A 23,304-nucleotide genomic window follows, 5' to 3' on the forward strand; every position below is an offset into this window, starting at 1 on the left:
ATATATCTCCCACATATAATATATACCCCTTATATACCTCTCATACCCCTAGGGGATAGCTGGGGATCATTAGGTCACATGACACACACAAGGGCATTGTGATTGGTGGTAATTAGTTAGGGACTGCCCTACCTGGGGGTTTAAATAACTTTGGGATCAGTGCACAAATTGGAGCTGCATTTTAGTGCCCCCTGGAGCACCCAATGCTGCAGACTGCTGCTCAGAACGGATGTGTTTTAACAGATGAGTATCAATTTAGCTTTCTCACTCTGCACTTGTTGTAATCCACATATTTGCATTACAGTTGTGAATTTTCTGACAGCTGAGCACTGCCTTGAGGGTGCTCCAGTAATTTAGTTTGGTGTACTTTTGGTTTGATTCTGCTAAGCCGTTGGTGTGTGGTCACTGAATATTGGTAGTGGCTTACCGGATTGTCCATTTTTTTTCTTTTTTCTCCTGACAAACCTGCCATTGAAGGGGAAACGCGCCGAGACTGGGACTGTAATTTAATAACCAACAGTATTTTATCTATTGCATTGAATGACCCAGGCATCCATATGGGCCAATTTTTTGTTGTAGGCCCTTTAGGGCGCTTTAAGGACAGGTAGTTTTAGGCACGGGGACAGAGTGCTTCTACCATCTGGGGGCATCTCTGGGCAGAGATTAGACTAGGGACACACTAGGGACCCATATGGTATCGCCCTCCGTCCATCGTTGGTAATGTTACACCTATACCTGATCCTTAACGGTTTCTTACTGTTTGTTTTGTTGTATGTACGTCAGTCCCCATGTGAGGGACCCCTTAATTTTATCATATTGGTAATAAAAGCTATGTTTTAGGTAGCAGACCTTTGGTGCACTGATTATACCGAGAGGGCAACCGTTAAAAAGACACCCTATTCATTCGGGCATGAACCTTAGGGTAGCCGTTATGTGTTTGTCTTTGTATGTCTTTATATGTACTACATGCAGCACTTTGTATTTAATCGGGTACCCCAGAACTTTATTCCTCTTATCCTAAGCACAAGCCGAGGATGGATTGACTTAATGTAAGGGGGAATGTAACACCCCAGAGTTGTGTTACTACATGCCTCTACTCCGCTACTATCTTCTAAGAGCCTTTATACGGTCATCAGATGTGATTTTGCTTAGTTCCTCCAGAAATGTGCATAAAACTATGTTAAATGTAATGGTTCATGTAATTATCCTGGTTACCAGTGAGTGGCAACATCATTGGCAGAGATAGTCTTAATGTTATGGCAGTTCAGAGTGGAACAATCCTGTTTTATTCTGCCCCCCCCCTTGCGCCCCCCCCCCCCTTGCGCCCCCCCCCCCCCCTAACTTGTAGAAATGCCCCTTTTTACACAGACAAAACTGATTAGGGTCTTCTAAGACCCAGCAGCTCTGCTCACCTGGTGATCACCAGGATCTCCAGGTCCACTAGAGAAAGCAGTGTAGCTGCTTCCTCTGTTCTCTGCATAGCGCTCACTGGGGGTAATTTAGTAAGTGCGCTACATCTGTTTTAGGTGTAAAAAAAAGTCACAAATAAAAGCAATTTCTTTACCGCCTGTGCGACAATATTTTGTCATAAAGGCGTTTTTGTGCTGTCCTCGCCAATTGGGAGTGGAAGACAAGACATGGAGTCGGCTGGTTTGGGGTCTGGACATCGGGCCTGACACATTTACCATCTTTTACGCCTGGAAACAGGTGTAAAATAGGAGTAAAAACTACTTCTGTCAGGAGCTTTACTCTGGTGCCCTACATGTAAAGAACTCAAGATTAAAGACCAGCACCAAGTACAGTACATGTACAGCATTTGGTCATTATGGAGTTAATAAGGGTGATTATTACTGTGAGGGCCTAATTGGAGTCTGCACACCAGGCACATGGGAATATTACTAGTACTACTCTGAGACTGCTATGCAGGCCACTTAAAGGGGTTGGCCAGTTTATATTACTAGCTGAACATGTGCTGGTAAAAGCGCATGTGCAGCTAGCAATAGGCATTTTTAAACTATTGGCACTGAAGACTGATTAATATGAGTAATTCATGTTTACACTCAGGTCCCTTGATGCTGTGCTGGGAACATGGCCGCTGATGGAGGGTTCTGTCCATAAGCGGTATACATTCACCTATATTAGGGATGGACTGCACATGTTCTAGTTCCCCTATTCATTCCAAACTCCCACAGATCCCAGATTAGTACAGACCTCAGCGGCAGGGAGGTGGCAAATATGGGTTGTTGCCTCAAAGGAGTTAACATATTATGCTGTGTAACCACAGCATAAGTACCATACAACTGATGCAGCACTCAGCAGTCTGACATGATAACATTACAGTACCTTGTCACAGTCCGTAAAATCTGCGTCTGGCTGCAGATACTGGCTCACTGGTTTGGTCCCAGCCATTCAAACATGGTGGTCTCCCTCCTGTGGCTGCAGTGTGAAAGAACCCCGCCTCCTCTTCATCCCCCTCCTCTCCTCCCCTCTTCACAGGGCTTATACAGGTCACAATACAGAAATACAAGAGGGGTCGAGCCATGACGTGCGCCCTGCGTCCTGATGCTGAGGCAGCCTGCGCACAGTGTGCCTCGTAAGTCTTAGTGAATGCCTTTCACTCTGTCTCAAGCAGTGAACTGCGTGCATCCCACCATTGCCATTCAGTGAATGATTCAAAGAATGGCAATTGTGGGATGTGCACATTGCACTGGCTGCCACGTAGTGAATGGTTTTATCTGTCAAAAGTGCTCAGCAACCGCCCCTCTGGCCTGCCCCCACGCTACGCCCCTGGGCATTCCTAATCCGGGACATGCGTTATAACACCTTGGAAGGGCCCTTTGTTAATACCCTGCACATGCTGCAATTGGTGTCACGACAAATTCAGTATATTATCCACCCGTACCTGGCCACTGCACAGTGTACTTTTTCCGTAGACGGTGTCCGCTGCGCACAGTGACATTACCTGGGGTGCATCTCCTGTGTAACGTTTCCACATCCAAAATACCTGTGACATTCCCTGTAATTTTATATTAGCCGCTGCTGACATCAGCGACATTATCTGCAGTATTTCTCCTGTGTAACGTGTGCTCAGCCCAAATACCTTTTTGTATTTTTTTGCGCATACACTTACATCCTACGCTACTGTGCAAGTGACATACTTTCGAGCATATATAACATTTAATATGAAGAAAGTGAGCAGTAAGGTGCACGCAGATGCCATGGCCCTGGGCGCGTTGAAACTGTGCCTGCTGCCAGAGCACAAGAAAAACAATCGTCCACGATACCTATGGGCGTGAACACTAGCAACCTCACCACCACCAGCTTGATCCGCCACATGGCATCAAAGCACCATTATAGGTGGCCCGAACGCCTGGGTCCACAATCTGTGTCTGCGGGTCACACCACTGCCTCCTCTTCCCCTGTGTTACGTGCTGGCCAATCCACTGTCGAAAGCATAGGCCTGGATGCCTCCTGCCCTGCACCTGGACCTTCGCAAGCACCATCAGCAACCACATCCACTTCCTTGTCCCAGCGCAGCGTACAAATATTCTTACCCCAGGTATTTGAACGCAAGTGCAAATACCCAGCCACCCACCCACAGGCCATAGCACTAAATGCGCAACTTTCCAAATTACTGGCCCTGGAAATGTTGCCATTTAGGCTTGTGGACACTGGGGCCTTCTGCAGCCTGATGTCAGCGGCCGTCCCTTGTTACGCAGTCCCCAGCAGCCACTATTTTTCACTGTGCCCACCTTACAACAGCATGTGTTCCGTAACATTAACCGTGCCCTGACCAACGCAGTTACTGGGAAGGTCCACTTAACCACTGACGCATGGATAAGTACTTGTTGCCAAGGATGCTACATTTACCTGTTGGCATCTGTGCCTATTTCTTCAAGTCATCGACAGCTTCCTCTAGTCTGTGATCACTGCAGCAGCGCTTACAATTGCCATCTAACCGACTGTTGTGCGACGTGAGCACGCGCTGTAACTTGATATTCCACATGTTGGCCGTGCGACGTGAGCAGCAGAGGGCAGTAGTGGAATACCAGCGGCAACATGGTCGCCGCCTTTCCAGTCAGCTTCCGCTCTTCATAAGCGACAAGTGGGCATGGATGTCTGACCTCTGTGAGGTTTTAAAAAACTTTGAGGAATCAACACAGATAGTGAGCGGGGATAACGCTATTATCAGCGTCACCATCCCACTTCTGTGTCTACTCAAACGCTCGCTGCTCACAATTAAGGCCGACGCTTTGCATGTGGTAATGGGGAAAGACATTACACAGGGTGATAGCCAGACCACCCTCAGTTTGTCTTCTCAGCGCAAATTGGATGATGATGAGGAGGAGGAGCAGGAGACGGTTGCCTCCGCTACAAAGGGTAGTACCCATGGAAGTTTAATTCCATCTGTTGAGCCTGGATTGGCAGAAGAGAAGGAAACATAGAAACATAGAATGTGTCGGCAGATAAGAACCATTTGGCCCATCTACTCTGCCCAATATACTAAATACTATGGATAGCCCCTGGCCATATCTTATATGAAGGATGGCCTTATGCCTATCCCATGCATGCTTAAACTCCTTCACTGTATTTGCAGCTACCACTTCTGCAGGAAGGCTATTCCAGTAAAGTAATACTTCCTGATATTACTTTTAAACCTTTGCCCCTCTAATTTAAAACTATGTCCTCTTGTAGCAGTTTTTCTTCTTTTAAATATTCTCTCCTCTTTTACCTTGTTGATCTCCTTTATGTATTTAAAAGTTTCTTATCATATCCCCTCTGTCTTGTCTTTCTTCCAAGCTATACATGTTAAGGTCCTTTAATCTTTCCTGGTAAGTTTGCAATCCATGTACTAGTTTAGTAGCTCTTCTCTGAACTCTCTCCTAAGTATTAATATCCTTCTGGAGATATGGTCTCCAGTACTGCACACAATACTCCAAATGAGGTCTCACTAGTGCTCTGTAGAGCGGCATGAGCACCTTCCTCTTTCTACTGGTAATTCCTCTCCTTATACACCCAAGCATTCTGCTAGCATTTCCTGCTGCTCTATGACATTGTCTGCCTACCTTTAAGGCTTCTGAAATAATGACACCTAAATCCCTTTCCTCAGATACTGAGGTTAGGACTGTATCACTGATTTTATATTCTGCTCTTGGGTTTTTACGCCCCAGGTGCATTATCTTGCACTTATCAACATTACATTTTAGTTGCCAGATTTTTTACCAGTCCTCTAGTTTTCCTAAATCCTTTTCCATTTGGTGTATCCTTCCAGGAACATCAACCCTGTTACAAATATTTGTGTCATCAGCAAAAAGACACACCTTACCATTGAGGCCTTCTGCAATTTCACTGATAAAGATATTAAACAATATGGGTCCCGGAACAGATCCCTGAAGCACCCCACTGGTAACAAGACCATGGTCTGAATATACTCCATGGACTCCAATATACTCCATTGACTACAACCCTCTGTTGTCCCTCAGCCACTGCCTAATCCATTCAACAATATGGGAGTCCAAGCCCAAAGACTGCAATTTATTGATGAGCCGTCTATGTGGGACAGTATCAAAAGCCTTACTAAAGTCTAGATAAGCGATGTCTACTGCACCTCCGCCATCTATTATTTTAGTCACCCAATCAAAAAAAATCAATAAGATTAGTTTGACATGATCTCCCTGAAGTAAACCCATGCTGTTTTTCATCTTTCAATCCATTGGATTTTAGATGTTCCACAATCCTCTCCTTAAGTATGGTTTCCATTAATTTCCCCACTATTGATGTCAGGCTTACTGGGCTATAGTTGACCGATTCCTCCCTACTACCTTTCTTGTGAATGGGCACAATATTTGCTAATTTCCAATCTTCTGGGATGACTCCCGTTGTCAGTGATTGGTTAAATAAATCTGTTAATCGTTTTGCTAGTTCATCGCTGAGCTCTTTTAATAGATTTGGGTGTATCCCATCAGGCCCCTGTGACTTATTTGTATTAATTTTAGACAGCTGACTTAGAACCTCTTCCTCTGTAAAGACACATGCATCAAAATATTCATTAGTCTTCTTTCCTAACTGAGGTCCTTTTCCAGAAGTATTTATTGAGGCAGTCAGCTAGTTCTTTATTTATCTTATTCCATATACCTACCTTCTTTTTTTTTTTATTTTGTAATTCTTTGCTTTATTTTCCTTTTTTCATTTATGTATCTGAAGAATGCCTTATCACCTTTTTTCCCTGACTGAGCTAATTTCTCTTCTGCCTGTAGTTAAGAAGCTCTTATAACTTGTTTGGCCTCTCTCTGCTCTTCCAGTAGGGAATTTAGAATATCTGTACTCCTGGTAGAACTAGTTAGTTTGGTTTTCCAGTTTACATCAGGAAGATTGAAGTCCCCCATAATGATAACTTCCCCCTTCAATGTCACTTTAGCTATTTCCTCAACTAGTAGATCATCTCATTCTTTGACTTGGCTAGGTGGTCTATATATCACACCTACACGAGTTACCTTATGATTATCAAGCTGCAAGGTTACCCAAACTGACTCTAAATTGTTCTCGCTAACTTGTATCAAATTAGATTTTATGCTATCTTTCACATACAGGGCCACCCCTCTCCCTTCTTGCCTTCTCTGTCTTTCCTGTATAGAGAGAACCCTGGTATTGTTATATCCCAGTCATTACTCCCATTGAACCACATCTCAGTAACAGATGCCATTATAGCCTCAAGTTCATTGATCTTATTCCCTAAACTGTGAGCATTTGTAGACAAGAATCTGAGCTTGTCATTTCTTAACCTTTGTGCTACTGGCATCTTCTGGCATTGTTCCAGGGGGCAGTTGGACTGCTGGATTATCATTTTTTTGCCCCCTTTCCTAGTTTATATGCTCCTTAGCAAATACTTGGAACTGTTCACCGAGGACATTCGTTTCCATGAGAGAAAGATGCAAACCATCTTTCTTGTACAGTTCTTTTCCATTCCAACAAGAGCTAACATGAGACACAAAGCCAAACCCTTGGTTCAGACACCATTCACCAAGCTATACATTGAATTCCTTAATGTGCACCTTCCTGTCATGCTGAAGGTTATGCACAGGCAAAACTGCAGAGAATGAAACAGTTGATGCAACCTCCCGTATATCCTTTCCAAGTGTGTGAAAAGTTTCTTTCACCTTTGAAACCTCATTGCAAGCCACATCATTTGTTCCGAGATGGACAATAACATCCACCTCCCTTTCCTGCTTTGCTTGCCTAACAATATTAAGGATCCGTCGTCTATCCCTGCTAGCGGTAGCACCAGGGAGACATCTTACAACACCATTCTCCTCAAACTTCACACCTCCTATGATGGAATCGCCCACCAACATCTGCTTATTATCAGTCCTCACCTTCTCCTTTTTGTCTTTGGCTGCAGTCTTGCATACTTTAGGCATGGGAGATGATTGTTCCTCACCCACTGTGCTTGAGCCATCCTCCATGTTGCTCTTGCTCTCTGAAAGGACATGTCTTCTATCCACAACTCTCAGTCTACCAGAACCTGCAGTAACCCATCTTCCATTTCTAGGGGGCCTCTGTGGCAGTGGCATTGCAACGTTCTCAGCCTGAGTTTGTTTAATGGTTAATTTACAAATCTCATATTTCAAAAAGGCAATTTCCTGCTGCATTATGGAGAGCTGTCTACAAATCAGACAGTATCCAAACCTCCAAAAAGTGGAACCTGAAATAAAAGCACAACAATTCCTGCACAGAACCAGGTCTGCCATTGTAAAGAGGGGAAAGATTTTACCTGTTTTGAACCAAAGTGTCTGAGTATCCACCAGAAACACCACTGAAGTTCTGCTACAGTGGAAAAGCTCTGAGTTAGACAAAGTTAGTCTTCTGAATATCTCCAATGCACTTATAAAATTCAGCACTTATAAAATTCAGCAACCTAGAAGATGTGGAGATTGAGAGTCATCCTCCTGATGACGACAACAAAGTCTTACCTGTTGGGACTCTGGCACACATGGCTGACTTTATGTTAGGCTGCCTTTCCCGTGACCCATGCATTTTAAGCATTTTGGACAACACCGATTACTGGTTGCTCACCTTTCTCGACCCCCGCTACAAAGAGAACTTCTTATCTATAATTTCTGTGGTGGAGAGGACGAGTAAAATGGTGCAATATCAGAAGGTCCTTGTGGAAAATTTTCTCCAAAAATTTCCAGCTGACAACGCTTTTAGCAGAGTACTTAGTTCTTTGGGCAACCGAGGAGGGGAGACAAGGGGAACACACAGCAGTTCCAACAGAGGCAAGGCAACACTCTCCAAGGCCAGGGACACCCCGCCAACACCCTCAACCTGATGAGCGGCCTAGTGTCACAAGGAGAAAAAAGTTTTGGAAGATTGTGAATTAGTACTTAGCAGACCTTGTCAGCGTCCTCAATGATTCCTCTGTGCCTTACAACTACTGGGTGTCCAAGCTGGGCTGTGGCACGAACTGGCACTCTACGCCTTGGAGGTGCTGGCCTGCCTTGCCGAGCAGGTATTTAGTGCTCACAACACCTAGGTCATAAGATATAGAATGTTTTAATTTTAAGGATAGGACCTACACGGTCAAAAGGGTAAAACAATTACACACCATTCACAATATAAAATACATTCAAAATAAAATAGAATAAAATATTGCAAATCGGTACCAATATCTATTATAAACTGATGTCGGGGTAGAATCCTAGTGCCACAATCTTTGTGGGTGTTAATATTCAAAAAGAGCTCTTTGATAAGAAAAACTCCCTTTGGCAATTTGTATGTAGCAGTGTCCGGTCACTGCCACTGCCTCCTATACCACACACCTCACATCAATAGAGACGTCCCGAAAGTTCCTCAGATAAGTCGCTTGTAATAAATCGCTTATCTCCGGTGCAAACAGTCACTGTACTGAACAATCCCTCCAAGAGTGCTTAGTTCTTTATTAACCACCCAACCAAGTTAGTAATGGCGTGGTCCGTGTCCAGAAAAACAGTTTGGCAGGTTTTTGGCAGATCTTTTTTGAACCTAAAAGGTTTTTTCAAATGCGGGAGATGTATGGGGTGCAGGATGAGCCTAAAAGAAAGAAAAACAACCACAGTACACTCAGCACACCATTTTTTGTCTGGGAAATTAATAATTGTCTCACTTGTAACTCATCTGGAGTTATTTATTTGATACAGTGTCCATGCAAACGCCAATACATTGGTAGAACGAAAAGACTAAAAACCAGAATTAGTGAACACGTGTCAAATATTAAAAAAGGCTACTTAAAACATTCACTCTCAAAACATTATGACAAAGTGCATAATAGGGATCCATCCAGATTGTTTTTTGTGGATTTAGAAAAAATTGATAAGCATTGGAGAGGGGGTGATTATATTAGGAGGATGTCCAAAGCCGAATTGAAACACATCTATGAATTTGGCTGCTTATTACCAGCAGGCCTAAATTCGGACCTGAGATCTTTGGTTTTCTGTAGGGTGCTGGTCCCTTCTCTGATGGGGGGTACCATAGTTAGCCGTCTATCGGCTCTGGAACCCCCCCTCGGAGTGGGGATCAGCACCCCTAACCTCTGAACCCTACTTTCTACATTTATTTCATTGGCAGAACCTCCATTTTTTACTATTTTTCATCATGATGTCTTTTATCTTTTGAACTCCCCCCCATTTATATGAATAGTGCCCCCCGCAAAATTTCAGCCGATGTTTATTAATGGGATTATAGAAAGGGTTAGTATGACAGATATGTATGTTATATTTATTTATTTTAAAATATATCTAATAATATATGTTTTTTTCATATTAAATGTACTAAAATATTTTTATATGTATTAAATTATCATTTTTAACCTCAAGCACTGAGTCGGGTAGAATCTTGCAATGCGTTAGATGTAATTTCAGTAAAAACGCAATGGAGCTAAAGAAACCGCAACCATATCGCACCAAAACTGCACTGGAGGAATCATATTCAAATCATTCAGATTCCGGATTTTCTGGATTACCAAAAAGACTATAAAAGGTGGAGAACAATTATTGGCGCTTTGACCACTGAGGAAGGGGTGTAGACGCCCCGAAACGCGTCTGGTGAAAGAAAGGAAAAAGCGCCCACCTAATCTACTGGACCCTTTTACAAATTGCATGGCCATGCGATAATAGATCTCCAGTGAAAAACCACAGAACTAGTTTGGAACAGCGGATACCGCCGATTAGGTATTATCCTTGCCTGTTGAATCCCGCGATATTATGACGTCATCGACCTGAGACGTGCGACGCAAGACGCCTGATCAGCCGGCATCGCTCATCTCGTGGAAGGATCGTAGGACGCCACACAGCGGGACATACTACCAGGAACCAGGTAGGAACTGCCAAACAGTTTTTCTGGACACGGACCACGCCATTACTAACTTGGTTGGGTGGTTAATAAAGAACTAAGCACTCTTGGAGGGATTGTTCAGTACAGTGACTGTTTGCACCGGAGATAAGCGATTTATTACAAGCGACTTATCTGAGGAACTTTCGGGACGTCTCTGTTGATGTGCGGTGTGTGGTATAGGAGGCAGTGGCAGTGACCGGACACTGCTACATACAAATTGCCAAAGGAAGTTTTCCTTATCAAAGAGCTCTTTTTGAATACTAACACCCGCACAGATTGTGGCACTAGGATTCTACCCCGACATCAGTTTATAATAGATATTGGTACCTATTTGCAATATTTTATTCTATTTTATTTCGAATGTATTTTATATTGTGAATGGTGTGTAATTGTTTTACCCTTTTGACCGTGTAGGTCCTATCCTTAAAATTAAAACATTCTATATCTTATGACCTAGTGCTCACTCTCTCTGTTGTTTTACATTTTCAAATCACTTTGGGTCAGGGCACCCAATTCTGAGTTAGAAGCACCCATCATAGCCACTAGGTGAGAGCCACCCACTTATATATTTAGGTATTTAGTGCTGCTGGGGGCATAATAACTGATAAGCGCATCCGCCTGTCAACTGAAAATGCTGACAGGAGGCCTCTTGAGCAAGGCCTGGATTGCCCCTGACTTCTCTACTCCACCAGAGGAAAGCGGCTGAACATAAAGGCACTTTAAATGTTTTTTTTTTTTATAATGTACTGAATACAATGTATTCCCATGCACCCCTTCCACCACAAAAAAGGGTATATGGTTCAATCTTCCTTTTATCGTCCTCCTGCTCTTCCATCATATAAACATGCTTATTACTCTGCCCTCGCTCCTAATGTTGTAGATCGTCAGCTCACCTGCAGGCCCTCGCATTTAATGTCTTAGAGGGTCAGCTCACCAGCTGTCACAGCCTTTGCTGTGTGCGCTGTGACACTTGTGCCATGCTTGCGGTTGCCGGTGGCAACATGTTGCTGTTATGGCATGTGGCGGCAGTGTCTTCGCTTTGGTTGTGTGCGCCCTGACATGGTTGCCACGCATGCTGTTGCCGGTGGCAACGTGGTGGCTGATGTGTGCACTTCCCCTTTAAGATGTAGCCTTCCCCTGTCTGGTGCTGTAAGGGTTAACCCCCTTATTGGGTGTGGTCACTAGATGCTTCTTATACCTGTGGCCTTTGGCCAGGAGTCAGTTGTACTCCAGCCTTGGTGTGTGCTGGAGTTATGCTTCTTGTCTGGATGTTCCATCTTCCTGTGTGAGGGCCACCTAGTGGGACATCGATGTCTCCAGCGATGTCTTCCTTATGTCTCACTCCAGCAACAGCTCACAAACGTTACATTTGGTTTACCCCTCCAGGAAACCATGAGACCCCCTTCTGGAGGCCACGACAGACAAACAGGGGAACATCTAGCATCCATGCCGGACAGAATAATACACCAAACACTGACCAGACACAGAACAACAACTAGACGAACAACCACTTCAGAACATATAGGCTGGTTTCACACGGGCGTTGCGGATTGAGGCCGTATGCGTTCAGGGTGCGTTCAGTGAAACTCGCACTATTTTGCAAGCAAGTTCAGTCAGTTTTGTCTGCGATTGCGTTTAGTTGTTCAGTTTTTTCCGCGCGGGTGCAATGCGTTTTGATGCGTTTTTCACGCGCGTGATAAAAAACTGAATGTTTACAAACATCATCTTTTAGCAACCATCAGTGAAAAACGCATCGCACCCGCACTTGCTTGCAGATGCAATGCGTTATTCACGCAGCCCCATTCACTTCTATGGAGCCAGGGCTGCGTGAAAAACGAAGAATATAGAACATGCTGCGATTTTCACGCAACGCAGAACTGATGCGTGAAAAACAATGCTCATGTACACAGCCCCATTAAAATGAATGGGTCAGGATTCAGTGCGGGTGCAATGCGTTCACGTCACGCATTGCACCCGCGCGGAAATCACGCTCGTGTGAAAGGCACCATACCCACACCAAACATAACCACAGGTAAGGTAGGGAAAATGAAGTAAACATAAGGAAGACATCGCTGGAGACATCGATGTCCCATTAGGTGGCCCTCACACAGGAAGATGGAACATCCAGACATGGAGCATAACTTCAGCACACACCAAGGCTGGAGTACAACTGACTCTTGGCCAAAGGCCACAGCTATAAGAAGCACCTAGTGACCACACCCAATCAGGAGGTTAACCCTTACAGCACCAGACAGGGGAAGGTTACACCTTAAAGGGGAAGTGCACACACCAGCCACCACGTTGCCACCGGCAACAGCATGCGTGGCAACCATGTCACGCCGCACACAGCCAAAGCCAAGACACTGCCACCAAATGCCATAACAGCAACACGTTGCCAACGGCAACCGCAAGCATGGCACAAGTGTCACGACGCACACAGCAAAGGCCATGACACCAGCAGGCCCTCACCTACAATCTTTTAGAGGGTCAGCTCACCTGCAGGCCCTCACAAATAATGTTTTAGAGGGTCAGCTCACCAGAAGGCCCTCGCATATAATGTTTTAGAGGGTCAGCTCACCAGCAGGCCCTTGCATATAATGTTTTAGAGGGTCAGCTCGCCAGCATGCCCTCACCTACAATCTTTTAGAGGGTCAGCTCACCTGCAAGCCCTCGCATAAAATGTTTTAGAAGGTCAGCTCACCAGCAGGCTCTCACCTACAATCTTTTAGAGGGTCGGCTCACCTGCATGCCCTTGCATATAATGTTTTAGAGGGTCAGCTCACCAGCAGGCCCTCACGTACTACCTTTTAGAAGGTCAGCTCACCTGCATTCCCTCCCATGTAATGTTTTAGAGGGTCATCTCACCAGCATGCCCTCACCTACAATCTTTTAGAGGGTCATCTCACCTGCAGGCCCTAGCATATAATGATTTAGAGGGTCAGCTCACCTGCAGGCCCCCGCATGTAATGTTTTAGAGGGTCAGCTCACCAGCAGGCCCTTACCTACAATCTTTTAGAGGGTCAGCTCACCTGCAGGCCCTAACACATAATGTTTTAAAGGGTCAGCTCACCTGCAGGCCCTCGCATGTAATGTTTTAGAGGGTCAGTTCACCAGCAGGCCCTTAACCATAATGTTTTACAGGTTCAGCTCACCAGCAGGCCCTCGCCTTTAATCTTTTAGAGGGTCAGCTCACCTGTAGGCCCTCACATATAATGTTTTAGAGGGTTAGCTTACCAGCAGGCCCTCGCATATAATGTTTTAAATGGTTAGCTCACCAGCAGGCCCTCGCATATAATGTTTTAGAGGGTCAGCTCCCCTGCAGGCCCTCGCATATAATGTTTTAGAGGGTCAGCTCATCATCAGGCTCTCACCTACAATCTTTTAGAGGGTCAGCTCAACTGTAGGACCTCGTATGTAATGTTTTAGAGGGTCAGCTCACCAGCAGGCCCTCACCTACTATCTTTTTGAGGGTCAGCTCACCTGCAGGCCCTCGTATATAATGTTTTAGAGTGTCAGATCACCTGCAGGCCCTCGCATCTAATGTTTTAGAGAGTCATCTCACCAGCAGGCCCTTAACCATAATGTTTTACAGGGTCAGCTCACCAGCAGGCCCTCGTCATAATTTTTTCGATTCTCAGATAAGAAGCAGGCACTCGCCCCTAATGTTTTAGAGAGTCAGCTCTGCAGCAGACCCTCACCCCTAATGTTTTAGATGGTCAGCTTAGCAGCAGGCCCTCGCCCGTAATGTTTTAGATGGCCACCAGCAGGCCCTTGCTCGTAATGTTTTTTAGGGTCACCAGCAGGCCATCAATCATAATTTTTCAAGGGTGCATGATGTCCTCCTTTATGTGTAATATTGGAGTGCCGGTTCCTTGTAATTTTCGGAAGCCCTTTCACTTAGTGCATAGGCTTTATGAGTGTAGGAGTCCCACTACCTGAACAATTGTACCACAATGTAAATGAGGCCTTCCATTATGTGATATACAGGTTGTATCGGAGTGCCTCTTCCTTGTCATTTTTGGCAGCACTTGCACTTTATATACAAGTAAATATACAGGAAAGAATGTTTCCTAACAATTTTTCCTCTAAAATCAATTATATCTTCGGTTTTGTGAGTATTAGTGTCAGTCTGTAAAAGTGGCATACTACTCAGACAACATCGTTCCCAGCAGCAACCTAGGAGTCCAATATGCATCCAGACATCCTCCCCATGCTGTTCCTGAACCATTTCGGTGGTGTTTCCATCAATTTCTGTCCTTTTCCTATGAACCAGACACCCTCCCCTCTTCAGAACAGGCGGTTCCTGGTTTAATGCTCGGGTTCTCCCATTGAATTCCATTGTGCTTGGGTGCTCGGTAGAGCACCCAAGCATCCCAAGGGGTTCGACCCGAGCACCCGAGCACTTTGGTGCTCGATCAACACTAGTGGTGACATTGATAGGTACACAAAAAAACACAAATCCAAAGCTGCTACACAAAAAAATGACAACTCCACCTAAAGAGTCACTGCCACACAAATGGAATCTGGAGAAGATACTGATAGCGACATGGATCTTTTTTCCCACCAAGACTCTCTCCTATTTCATGCTCCTTTCTGCAGAAAGCACTTGCCGAAGCTTTGGACCCACTGTCTAAAGACTTGCAGAATATCAAACAAGAAATTAAACAAATTGGGTCTAGAGTCGAGCTTTTGTAAACTACACGGTCAGTACTATGCAGTTATACCACAGTGAGCCTAACGTTTTGTCAACATTACCTTAACATTGCTTTTGAGGCCTCAGAAGACCAAGAGAATAGGTGCCACAGAAACAACCTTCGAATTAGAGGCTTTCCAGAATCTGTTTCTGCTGTTTCTCTGATGGGAAGAGGCATTGTACAGCCGCAATACGAAGAACAAGAAAAAGGTGGGTAAACTGACACCAAAATGCATTATCCTGGACAAGATTTGATTCCAGGATGGTATTCTTTGCAGAAATTATATTTGTTTTACTTCCTAATGTCATCATCATGACATCTTTTTCAGGGTTGCTGCTGGTTGGAGATGAATGCTCTATAATTAGTAGTAGTAGTTTAATCTTAACTCTAGTATCACATGTTGGGTCGCTGAAGGCATGCAAAAATGGCATCTTCATTTGATCTGTTCGCCATGATTATTATTAGTGTTGAGCGAATCAAAGTTAAACAAATTGACTTTAATCCAAATTTCAGAAAAAAAAATTGCTTTGACATGAATCCAAATTTCCAGGCGTTATATGGTAACAATTTTACTAAAATGGCAGTAAAAAAAAAATACTCATTTGAGCCCGGAGGCCATTGTGCCCATCTTGATAGAAGAAAACATGTCAATTCTTGCGTTCGTTGACATGTGACATCACCACATCATCACACTAGGTGGGTGCAGTGATCCCAATAAGTGTGTTTTCTTCAATCAAGATGGCTGCGATGACTGCAATACTATCAAATGGATGAGGTGAGGGTGTATATATATAAATACATATATATATATTTTTTTTTTTTGGGCCCCGGATAAAGCCCCTGAGCACCTGAATGTGAGTCTCAGATGCCGCAATCAGTGTTACAAACAGCATTGCACTCGCTCTGTACAATGGAATGCAATTTGTGGCGAAGTAATTCGTAATGAATTTAATTTCTTGGCGAAGTTTGACATAGCAGCCGGATCAAATTTTTTGAAACGTCGTTCATCACTACTTATTATTTTACATGTTACTTGTTCTTGGCTACCCGTTATTATTATTACTACTTATATATAGCTGATTTCTTATTGGATTATTTATTTCCCATTGTTATAAGCCCCTCCTCCCTTTCCTTTTCCCATTTACAAACTATACCTATTGGTTTGGTTATCTTAGCAATGCTTTACTCAAACATAGGAAATGATGACTCGACTTAAAGCCCCAGATCAAGTTGGGATTGTTCCCAATAGGAAAGGCAAAGACAATACATACAGAGTCCTTCAATTGATATGCCATGCTGAAACCTCTTCTGTTCCTCTAATCCTTCTTGGCACTGATGCCAAGAAGGCATTTGATCAAGTTGACTGCCACTTCTTTAGCTTCTTTAGCAGAAGTCTTTGTCAATGATGTCTTGTAGCCTCCTTTTTTCTATCTCTAATAGACCCGTCAAAGTTGTCCATTATCACCATTATTGTTTGTTTTAACTATGGAAACACTCTTACAAAAAATTTGACTTAATGCCCATATACGAGGGATTGAATGTGGTGGTGGGGAGCGTAAGGCTGCAGCATATACAGAAGATCTGCTATCCAGTTGATTTTCTTCCTAGTATAGAACTATTTTTAAAGTATCTTTTATTTGAGTAAACATGGGGAAATTATAGATTCTTAATATATCTCTCCCTCTACATATCTTTCCAGTAATTCCCCATTCGATTGGTCACAAACAACCCATTATTAAATTTCTAGGCATTAATATCTCCTCAGACTTTTCACATTTCTCTAAAAATAATTTCCATCTTTACTGACCAATGTAAAACAGATCTTATCCTCTAGGTCTAAGGCACTCACAAGAAGAGATACTACCCCTCAAATCCTGACTAAGGGTACTTTCACACTAGCGTTAGTGTAATCCGGCAGGCAGTTTCGTCGTTGGCGCTGCCTGCCGGATCTGCCGATCATTGTGACAACTGACAGCATTTTTGCATGAGACAATGTGTAAATGTAACTTATTGCATATTTTGTTTGGCAAAAACGTCAATAAAAAGAACTTTGAAAATAAAAATTGTGGTTAATGGAGCTTTTTTTTATGAACTTCACTTGTGGGATAAACTGTTAAAATAATTTTGCTATGTTTCTGATATGGCTATCGCTCTACTCGAGGAAGCTCAGACAATGTTCAGGTTAGCATTCCTCATGCTGAGGCCACTTCTTTTGAGTAGGTGATTATAATGTTAAATTTTTAGTCAAGGGACACAACATGAAATACAGGTATAAAACATTTTATCTATAGGAACTAATAATACTGTATACATGTATATAAAATATCTATTTTTTACAGGTCTCATGAACAGAGATTCAGAAAGCATCTACAATCAATGTCCTGATAATATTGGACATTTTAATGGAACTGGCACATCAACATCCATAGCTGCCAATCGGATATCATATTGTTTAAATTTGACTGGACCATCGTTGTCAATTGACACTGCTTGTTCTTCTTCTCTTGTGGCTTTACATTATGCCTGCCAGTCCATCAGACAAGGTATATAAGTCACTAATATAAAATAATAAGATAATATATTGCATATGATTAGATTCTAGTCATTTTGTTGAAGAATAATAATTATGTACAACAAGGAAAGGCCAGGAAAGATTTCAGCCACGGAGTCAGGAGTGAGGAGCTGAGGCTGCAGCTGCTGCATCACCTCAAAAGCAGCTACCTGCAATAACAATTCTTTTTTCCCCTATTTGAAAAGAAACACAGTTTATTTTTTATTTATTTTTACGTGTCGGGGGAATGCGCTTAATACAACTGTAAAACACATGTTTTACAGAGGGTAGCATTTTAAATCTTAGTGAAAACACCTGAAATAGTAGTCTGAAATCTGGGGCAGGGCATCTCCAGACAATTCGTGTTTTTTTTTTGTGTGCAAAAAATAGCAATACACGTCTATAACGTGTGTTTTACAATTCAGAGTGTATCTTTTTAAATCTCATTAAAAACACCATAAATAGTAGTCAGAAATCTGGGACAGGGCATCTTCACACAGCTCCAGTGGGTTTTTCTTTTTCAAAAGTAGAAATATAAGTGTACAACGCATATTTTTCAATCCAAAGTGTAGTATCTTAAATCTGTGAAAACACTATAAACAGCAGACTGAAATTTTCAGGGCACCTCCTTTCAGTTCTAGTGCTATTTTTTGTGTAAAAAATAGCAATATATGTGTACAATGCATGTTTTTGAATCCAGAGGGTAGTCTTTTAAATCTCAGTGGAAACACCGTGAATAGTGGCCCGAATTCTGGGACAGGGCAGCTCCACACAGTTCCAGTGTTTTGTTTTTGTTTCTGAAAAAATAGCAATAGAAGTATAACTTGTGATTTTCAATCCAGAGGGTAGCAATTTAAATCTCTAAGTGAAAACACTGTAAACAGTAGGCCTAAATTTTACAGGGCACCTCCATACAGTTCAAGTGTACAGTTCAATGCATGTTTTTCAATCCAGACTGTAGTGTTTTAAATCTCCAGGAATAATAGTTAAAAATTTGGGACAGGGCATCTCTGGACAGTTCAGGTGTTCTTTTGTTTTGCAAAAATAGCAATACAAGTGTGCTTTTCAATCCACGGGGTAGCGTATTAAACCTCAGTGAAAACACCAAAATACTAGTCTGAAATCTGGGATAGGGCATCCTCACACATTTCCAGGGTTTTGTTGTTGCAAAAATAGCAATACAAGTGTGCAACACATGTTTTACAATATATAGGGTGACGTTTTAAATCTCTAAATGAAAATAGCGTAAATAATAGGCCAAACTATTTTACAGGTCTTCTCCAGACAGTACAACAAGGATTTTTTTTGTTTAACAAAAATACCAATACAAATGTGCAGGTAGCGTTTTAAATCTCTGAGTGAAAACATCCTAAATAGTAGGCTAAACTATTTTACAGGGCATCTCCAGACAGTTCAAGTGTTTTTTTTTTTTTTGCAAAAATAGCAATACAAGTGTGCAGTATGTGTTTTACAATCCACTTTGGTCTGAACTGAATTGATTCGGGTCTGAACCATGATTATTCAAAAATTTGGCTAATTGGAGCTGAAACGAATCTCAAAAGGTTTGCTCATCTTCCATATGTACATGTATCCTGATTTTTTATATGCAGTACAACTTATAAGTAAATTCATATTTCAGTTTTTGCATCATTGGATTTGCTGACATCATGGCTGTACATATGTATTCTGTTTTCTGTGGTACTATTTTTTAAGGCACATGTTCAATGTCATTTTTTTTTTTTTTTTTTGTGGGGGGCTCATTTTAGTAACAGTGATTGATACCAGTGACACGTGATAGTTGTGTTTTTTTTCCTATTAAACTTTTTTGTGCCAAAGGAGAAAATAACCTGACTCGATGACTTATTTTATGACACATGAGCCACTTCATATTGCCCCAGCAGCACCAAATACCTCCACATAAGCTGCCCATTTGTGGTGGCCAGCTCCAGTTACCACGTTTTGTTCCCCTTTTCCTCCAGTTGTAATTTAGATTAATTTAGATTCAGCAGGGCCGGACTATCCATCTTGCAATTCTGTGAAATGCCAGGTGGGCCGGTGCTGTGGTGAGCCTGAAAGTAGCTACCGCCGCAGTTGCAGCTGAGTATTGCGGCAAGGCATGGAAACCAATGGCTCCCCACCCTGTCATTCACTCTTATAGCCACAGGCCACCAGGCCTGAAGCCTATAGGGCAACATAAGTGGTCATGATGACATAATCATGACCAACTGTGCGGGTCTTAGGCGGTCATAAAGATGTCATCATGTCATGATCAAGGCGGCACAATGTCTCTATAGCAGCTGCCTGTGTCGGAACACAGGAAAGTTGGAACTTAGACAGCAGGCCAGAAGAGACTTCTATCCTCCTTCGCATATTGAAGCTTTTAGGAATACTATAGCTACTGGGGGCAATATAGAGGGGCGTATAATAACTATTAAGATTACTATAGAGGGTCCTATAATAACTACAATGTAAAGGCCTATAGTAAGTACTGGGGAACTATAGAGCGGCCTATAACAACTACTAGGGCACTATAGGCTGGCCTATAATAACTGCTAGAATTACTATAGAGGGTCCTATAATAACTACTAGGGCACTATAGAAAGGTCTAAAAAAACTACTGGGACACTATAGAGGGGACTATAAAAACGACTTTGGGCATTATAGAGGGGCCTATAATAACTACTAGGGCACTATAGAGGGGTCTGTATATTAACTATGAGGCACTATAGAGGGGTCTATAATAACTACTGAGGGACTATATATGGGTATATGATCACTACTGAGTGCACTATAGAGGGGATATGGTAAAAACTAGGGGCTGTATAGGAGGTTCTATATAAACTAATGGATGCACTATAGAAGGGCCTATTATAACTACTGGAGTACTATGGAATGAGATATGGTTACTACTGGGGGCACTATAGAGGGGGATATGATAACTACTGGGGGAACTACAGACGGGCCTATAATAACTACTAGGGGTGCAATAGAGGGGCATATGCTAACTACTTGGGTACTATAGAGGGGGATATGATAAATACTGGAGGCACTAAAGAGGTAGGATATGATAACTACTGGGGGCACTATAGGTGGTCTATATTAAGTACTGGGGCACTATAGAGGAGCCTATGATAACTACTGGTGACACTACAGAGAAACTTTTGATAACTATTGGGGCACTATATAGTGGCCTTATTACTACTTGGGGCAATTTAGGGGGCATTATTACTGCATTACTACACACCAAATATGTGGCAATGCCCTCTTTAGTTAGGACCAGTTTACTAATGAAAGATACTATTGCTGCTTGGAAAGGGCCCCATAAAATATTCAACCTACCTTTCATGCTCTCAAAGTACATGAGCATTTGGGGCCATCCGGAATTCCCGGCAGGCTTAGAATTTAAACATTTTGTGCTATGGCGGGCAGTGGGCATTAAATATGTAAAGGATGTTTGGAATATCCAAGAAAAATTTGACTATTCATTTACTGAATTTAGGGAGCTACATCAGCTAGGGAATGAACACTTGCTACCTTACCTTTAACTTATGGGGTTCCTCAGAACTAGAGTTCTAAATATTTCTAAGGAGTACATTTCCAATAACTTTGACCTCCTAGTAGGTCAGGGACAAAGGAAAAAATCACTGACAGAATTATATCAGGGACTTAGGGACATAACAAGGAGAAGAATATTGAAAAACAGCTCTTCTACCAATGGAGGATAGATTTCCCCTCCATTGACACTAAGAAAGTGATTCTACAAGGATGGGATAAGGTAAAGAAGGTAGTTATTAACGAGGGGTGGAGGGAAACACAGAATGATCCATAAAGCCATATACGGCTTTCAGTTTACTTCCCGAACTCCATCCCAGTCCAGATTGACTAATTCCACCTCAGGGGCTCTGATTTATGTCATGGAGTATGGTCTTGCCCAGAATCGATAAAATTTTGGAGGCTGATCCGGTCCCAAATTAAACGCCATCTGGGGATATCGATTTCCCCAGCACCCGAAATGTAGTAAAGTTGTTATGTTTGGTCATTTGCGCTGGGCTGAATACTCAGCCTCAATGAGGGCTATATTTAAATACTGGCTGTATTTGCTAGCTGTCAGAAGGACAGATTCGGAACTCCCTCAGCACATATAATCTGTACTGAAAAGATGCCAAAGAAACACGGTCTTGTGTAGATGACCTATTGTACTTGTTTTCACATATTTTGTAACATGTAAAATGTAAAATAATTTGTAACAATGTAAAAAACTTTAAGAAAGATTATATTACAAAAAATATATATACCATTAGCACTGGGACCAGAAATGGGGGAGGGGGATGGAAACAAACATATTTAACATTGTCCACACAACAAGTGGTCCTGTCTTTTTATAAAATGCCAAGGCTCAATTTCAGTCACAGTCCAGTCCTGACCTTAAGTATTCTGCCTGGTCTATCAGTGCTACCAAACATTAAGAAGAATGTAGCACTACATACATATTACATCTAGCTAAATCTTTCCAGATGTAAATGTCCCCTTTCTTTATCTTCTCCATTCAGTCCCGACCACCATGACAACTTTTTTTAGCCACATCTCACCTCTCCAGAGTTTTTCACACATACACCCTAGGTTCCTCAGGTTTCTATCCTCCTCCTATCTACTCAACACAAACTCCCTATCCTGGTGCCCCAACAGTGTCATCCTATTTCCACTCCTATTAATGTGACTGCTGGTCCTCAATGCACCCAAATACCATACTGCCAAAAAATGGGGCTTCTGGTAGTAATAATAGCCCCTATAGTGCACCTAATAATAATAATGCCCCCTATAATTCTACTAGGACTAATAAATACCTCTTAAGTGCTCTTTTATGTCCTCTATAGTGCCCTATAGTGCCTGAAATTTTACCACTGCATCTGAGAGCTAAAAAAAAGGGAACATGCGCTCCCTTGCTGAAATTGTGGAAGGTGTTCCTTAGTAGTTATAGGCCTAAGCCTGTACAAAGCTTTTATGCCTATTACTGGCATGTTCCAATGCAGACCTGCAGGTAGCAGCACTGCATTATAATATACTGAATTTTCTATTCAGTAATAGGAGTTCTGTCACTGAATAGAAATATAAAAATTCTAATCAAAATGAAAATAAAGATAGACAATAAAAAATAAACATCATAGACATTGCTGCATCCAAAAACGCCCATACTATTACAATATAAAAATATTTATACCATACGGCTAACAGTGTAATGGAAAAAGATTTTTTTTTTTCATCAAATCCCAAAACATTTTTTATAAAAGGTGATCAAAAAGTCATATTCACCCCAAAATGGTATCAATGAAAACTTGATCGTCTCACAAAAAATGAGCCCTCACACCTCTCCATAGATGTAAATAAAAAATAAATAAAATAAAAAATAAAAAGGTTATGGTGGTCAGAATATGGCGATAAATAGAGTTCATGTCCCAATGATTGCTCCATAGTAGTTTATTCCTTTCTTCAAAGCTCTGTCTTTTCTGCACTTGGTTTAGCAAGACAGTCTGCACCCTAGAAAGGTTACAGTTATATCTAGTCTAGGCAATCCTAGCAAAAGGCAGTTAGACATAAATAGGGATATGCTGGGTTTCATTTGGGTTCCCCACCAAAGTCTGCCTCACCAAAGGATACTGGTAGATACATATCTGCTGTTAAAGTGATGGAGAA

The 23,304-nt window shown here is 42.3% G+C and overlaps 1 protein-coding gene across 1 annotated transcript in view; it reads left to right on the forward strand.

Annotated features, from left to right (window-relative positions):
• Positions 1-23,304, forward strand: part of LOC122939508 (highly reducing polyketide synthase PKS6-like) — a 149,290-nt gene that overhangs the window by 116,198 nt on the left and 9,788 nt on the right. The window contains 1 exon segment of the mRNA XM_044295575.1: positions 17,402-17,605. Coding sequence (XP_044151510.1) covers positions 17,402-17,605 — 204 coding nt within the window.

The sequence above is a fragment of the Bufo gargarizans genome, chromosome 5 (assembly GCF_014858855.1).
Source record: "Bufo gargarizans isolate SCDJY-AF-19 chromosome 5, ASM1485885v1, whole genome shotgun sequence".
Lineage (NCBI taxonomy): Eukaryota > Metazoa > Chordata > Amphibia > Anura > Bufonidae > Bufo > Bufo gargarizans.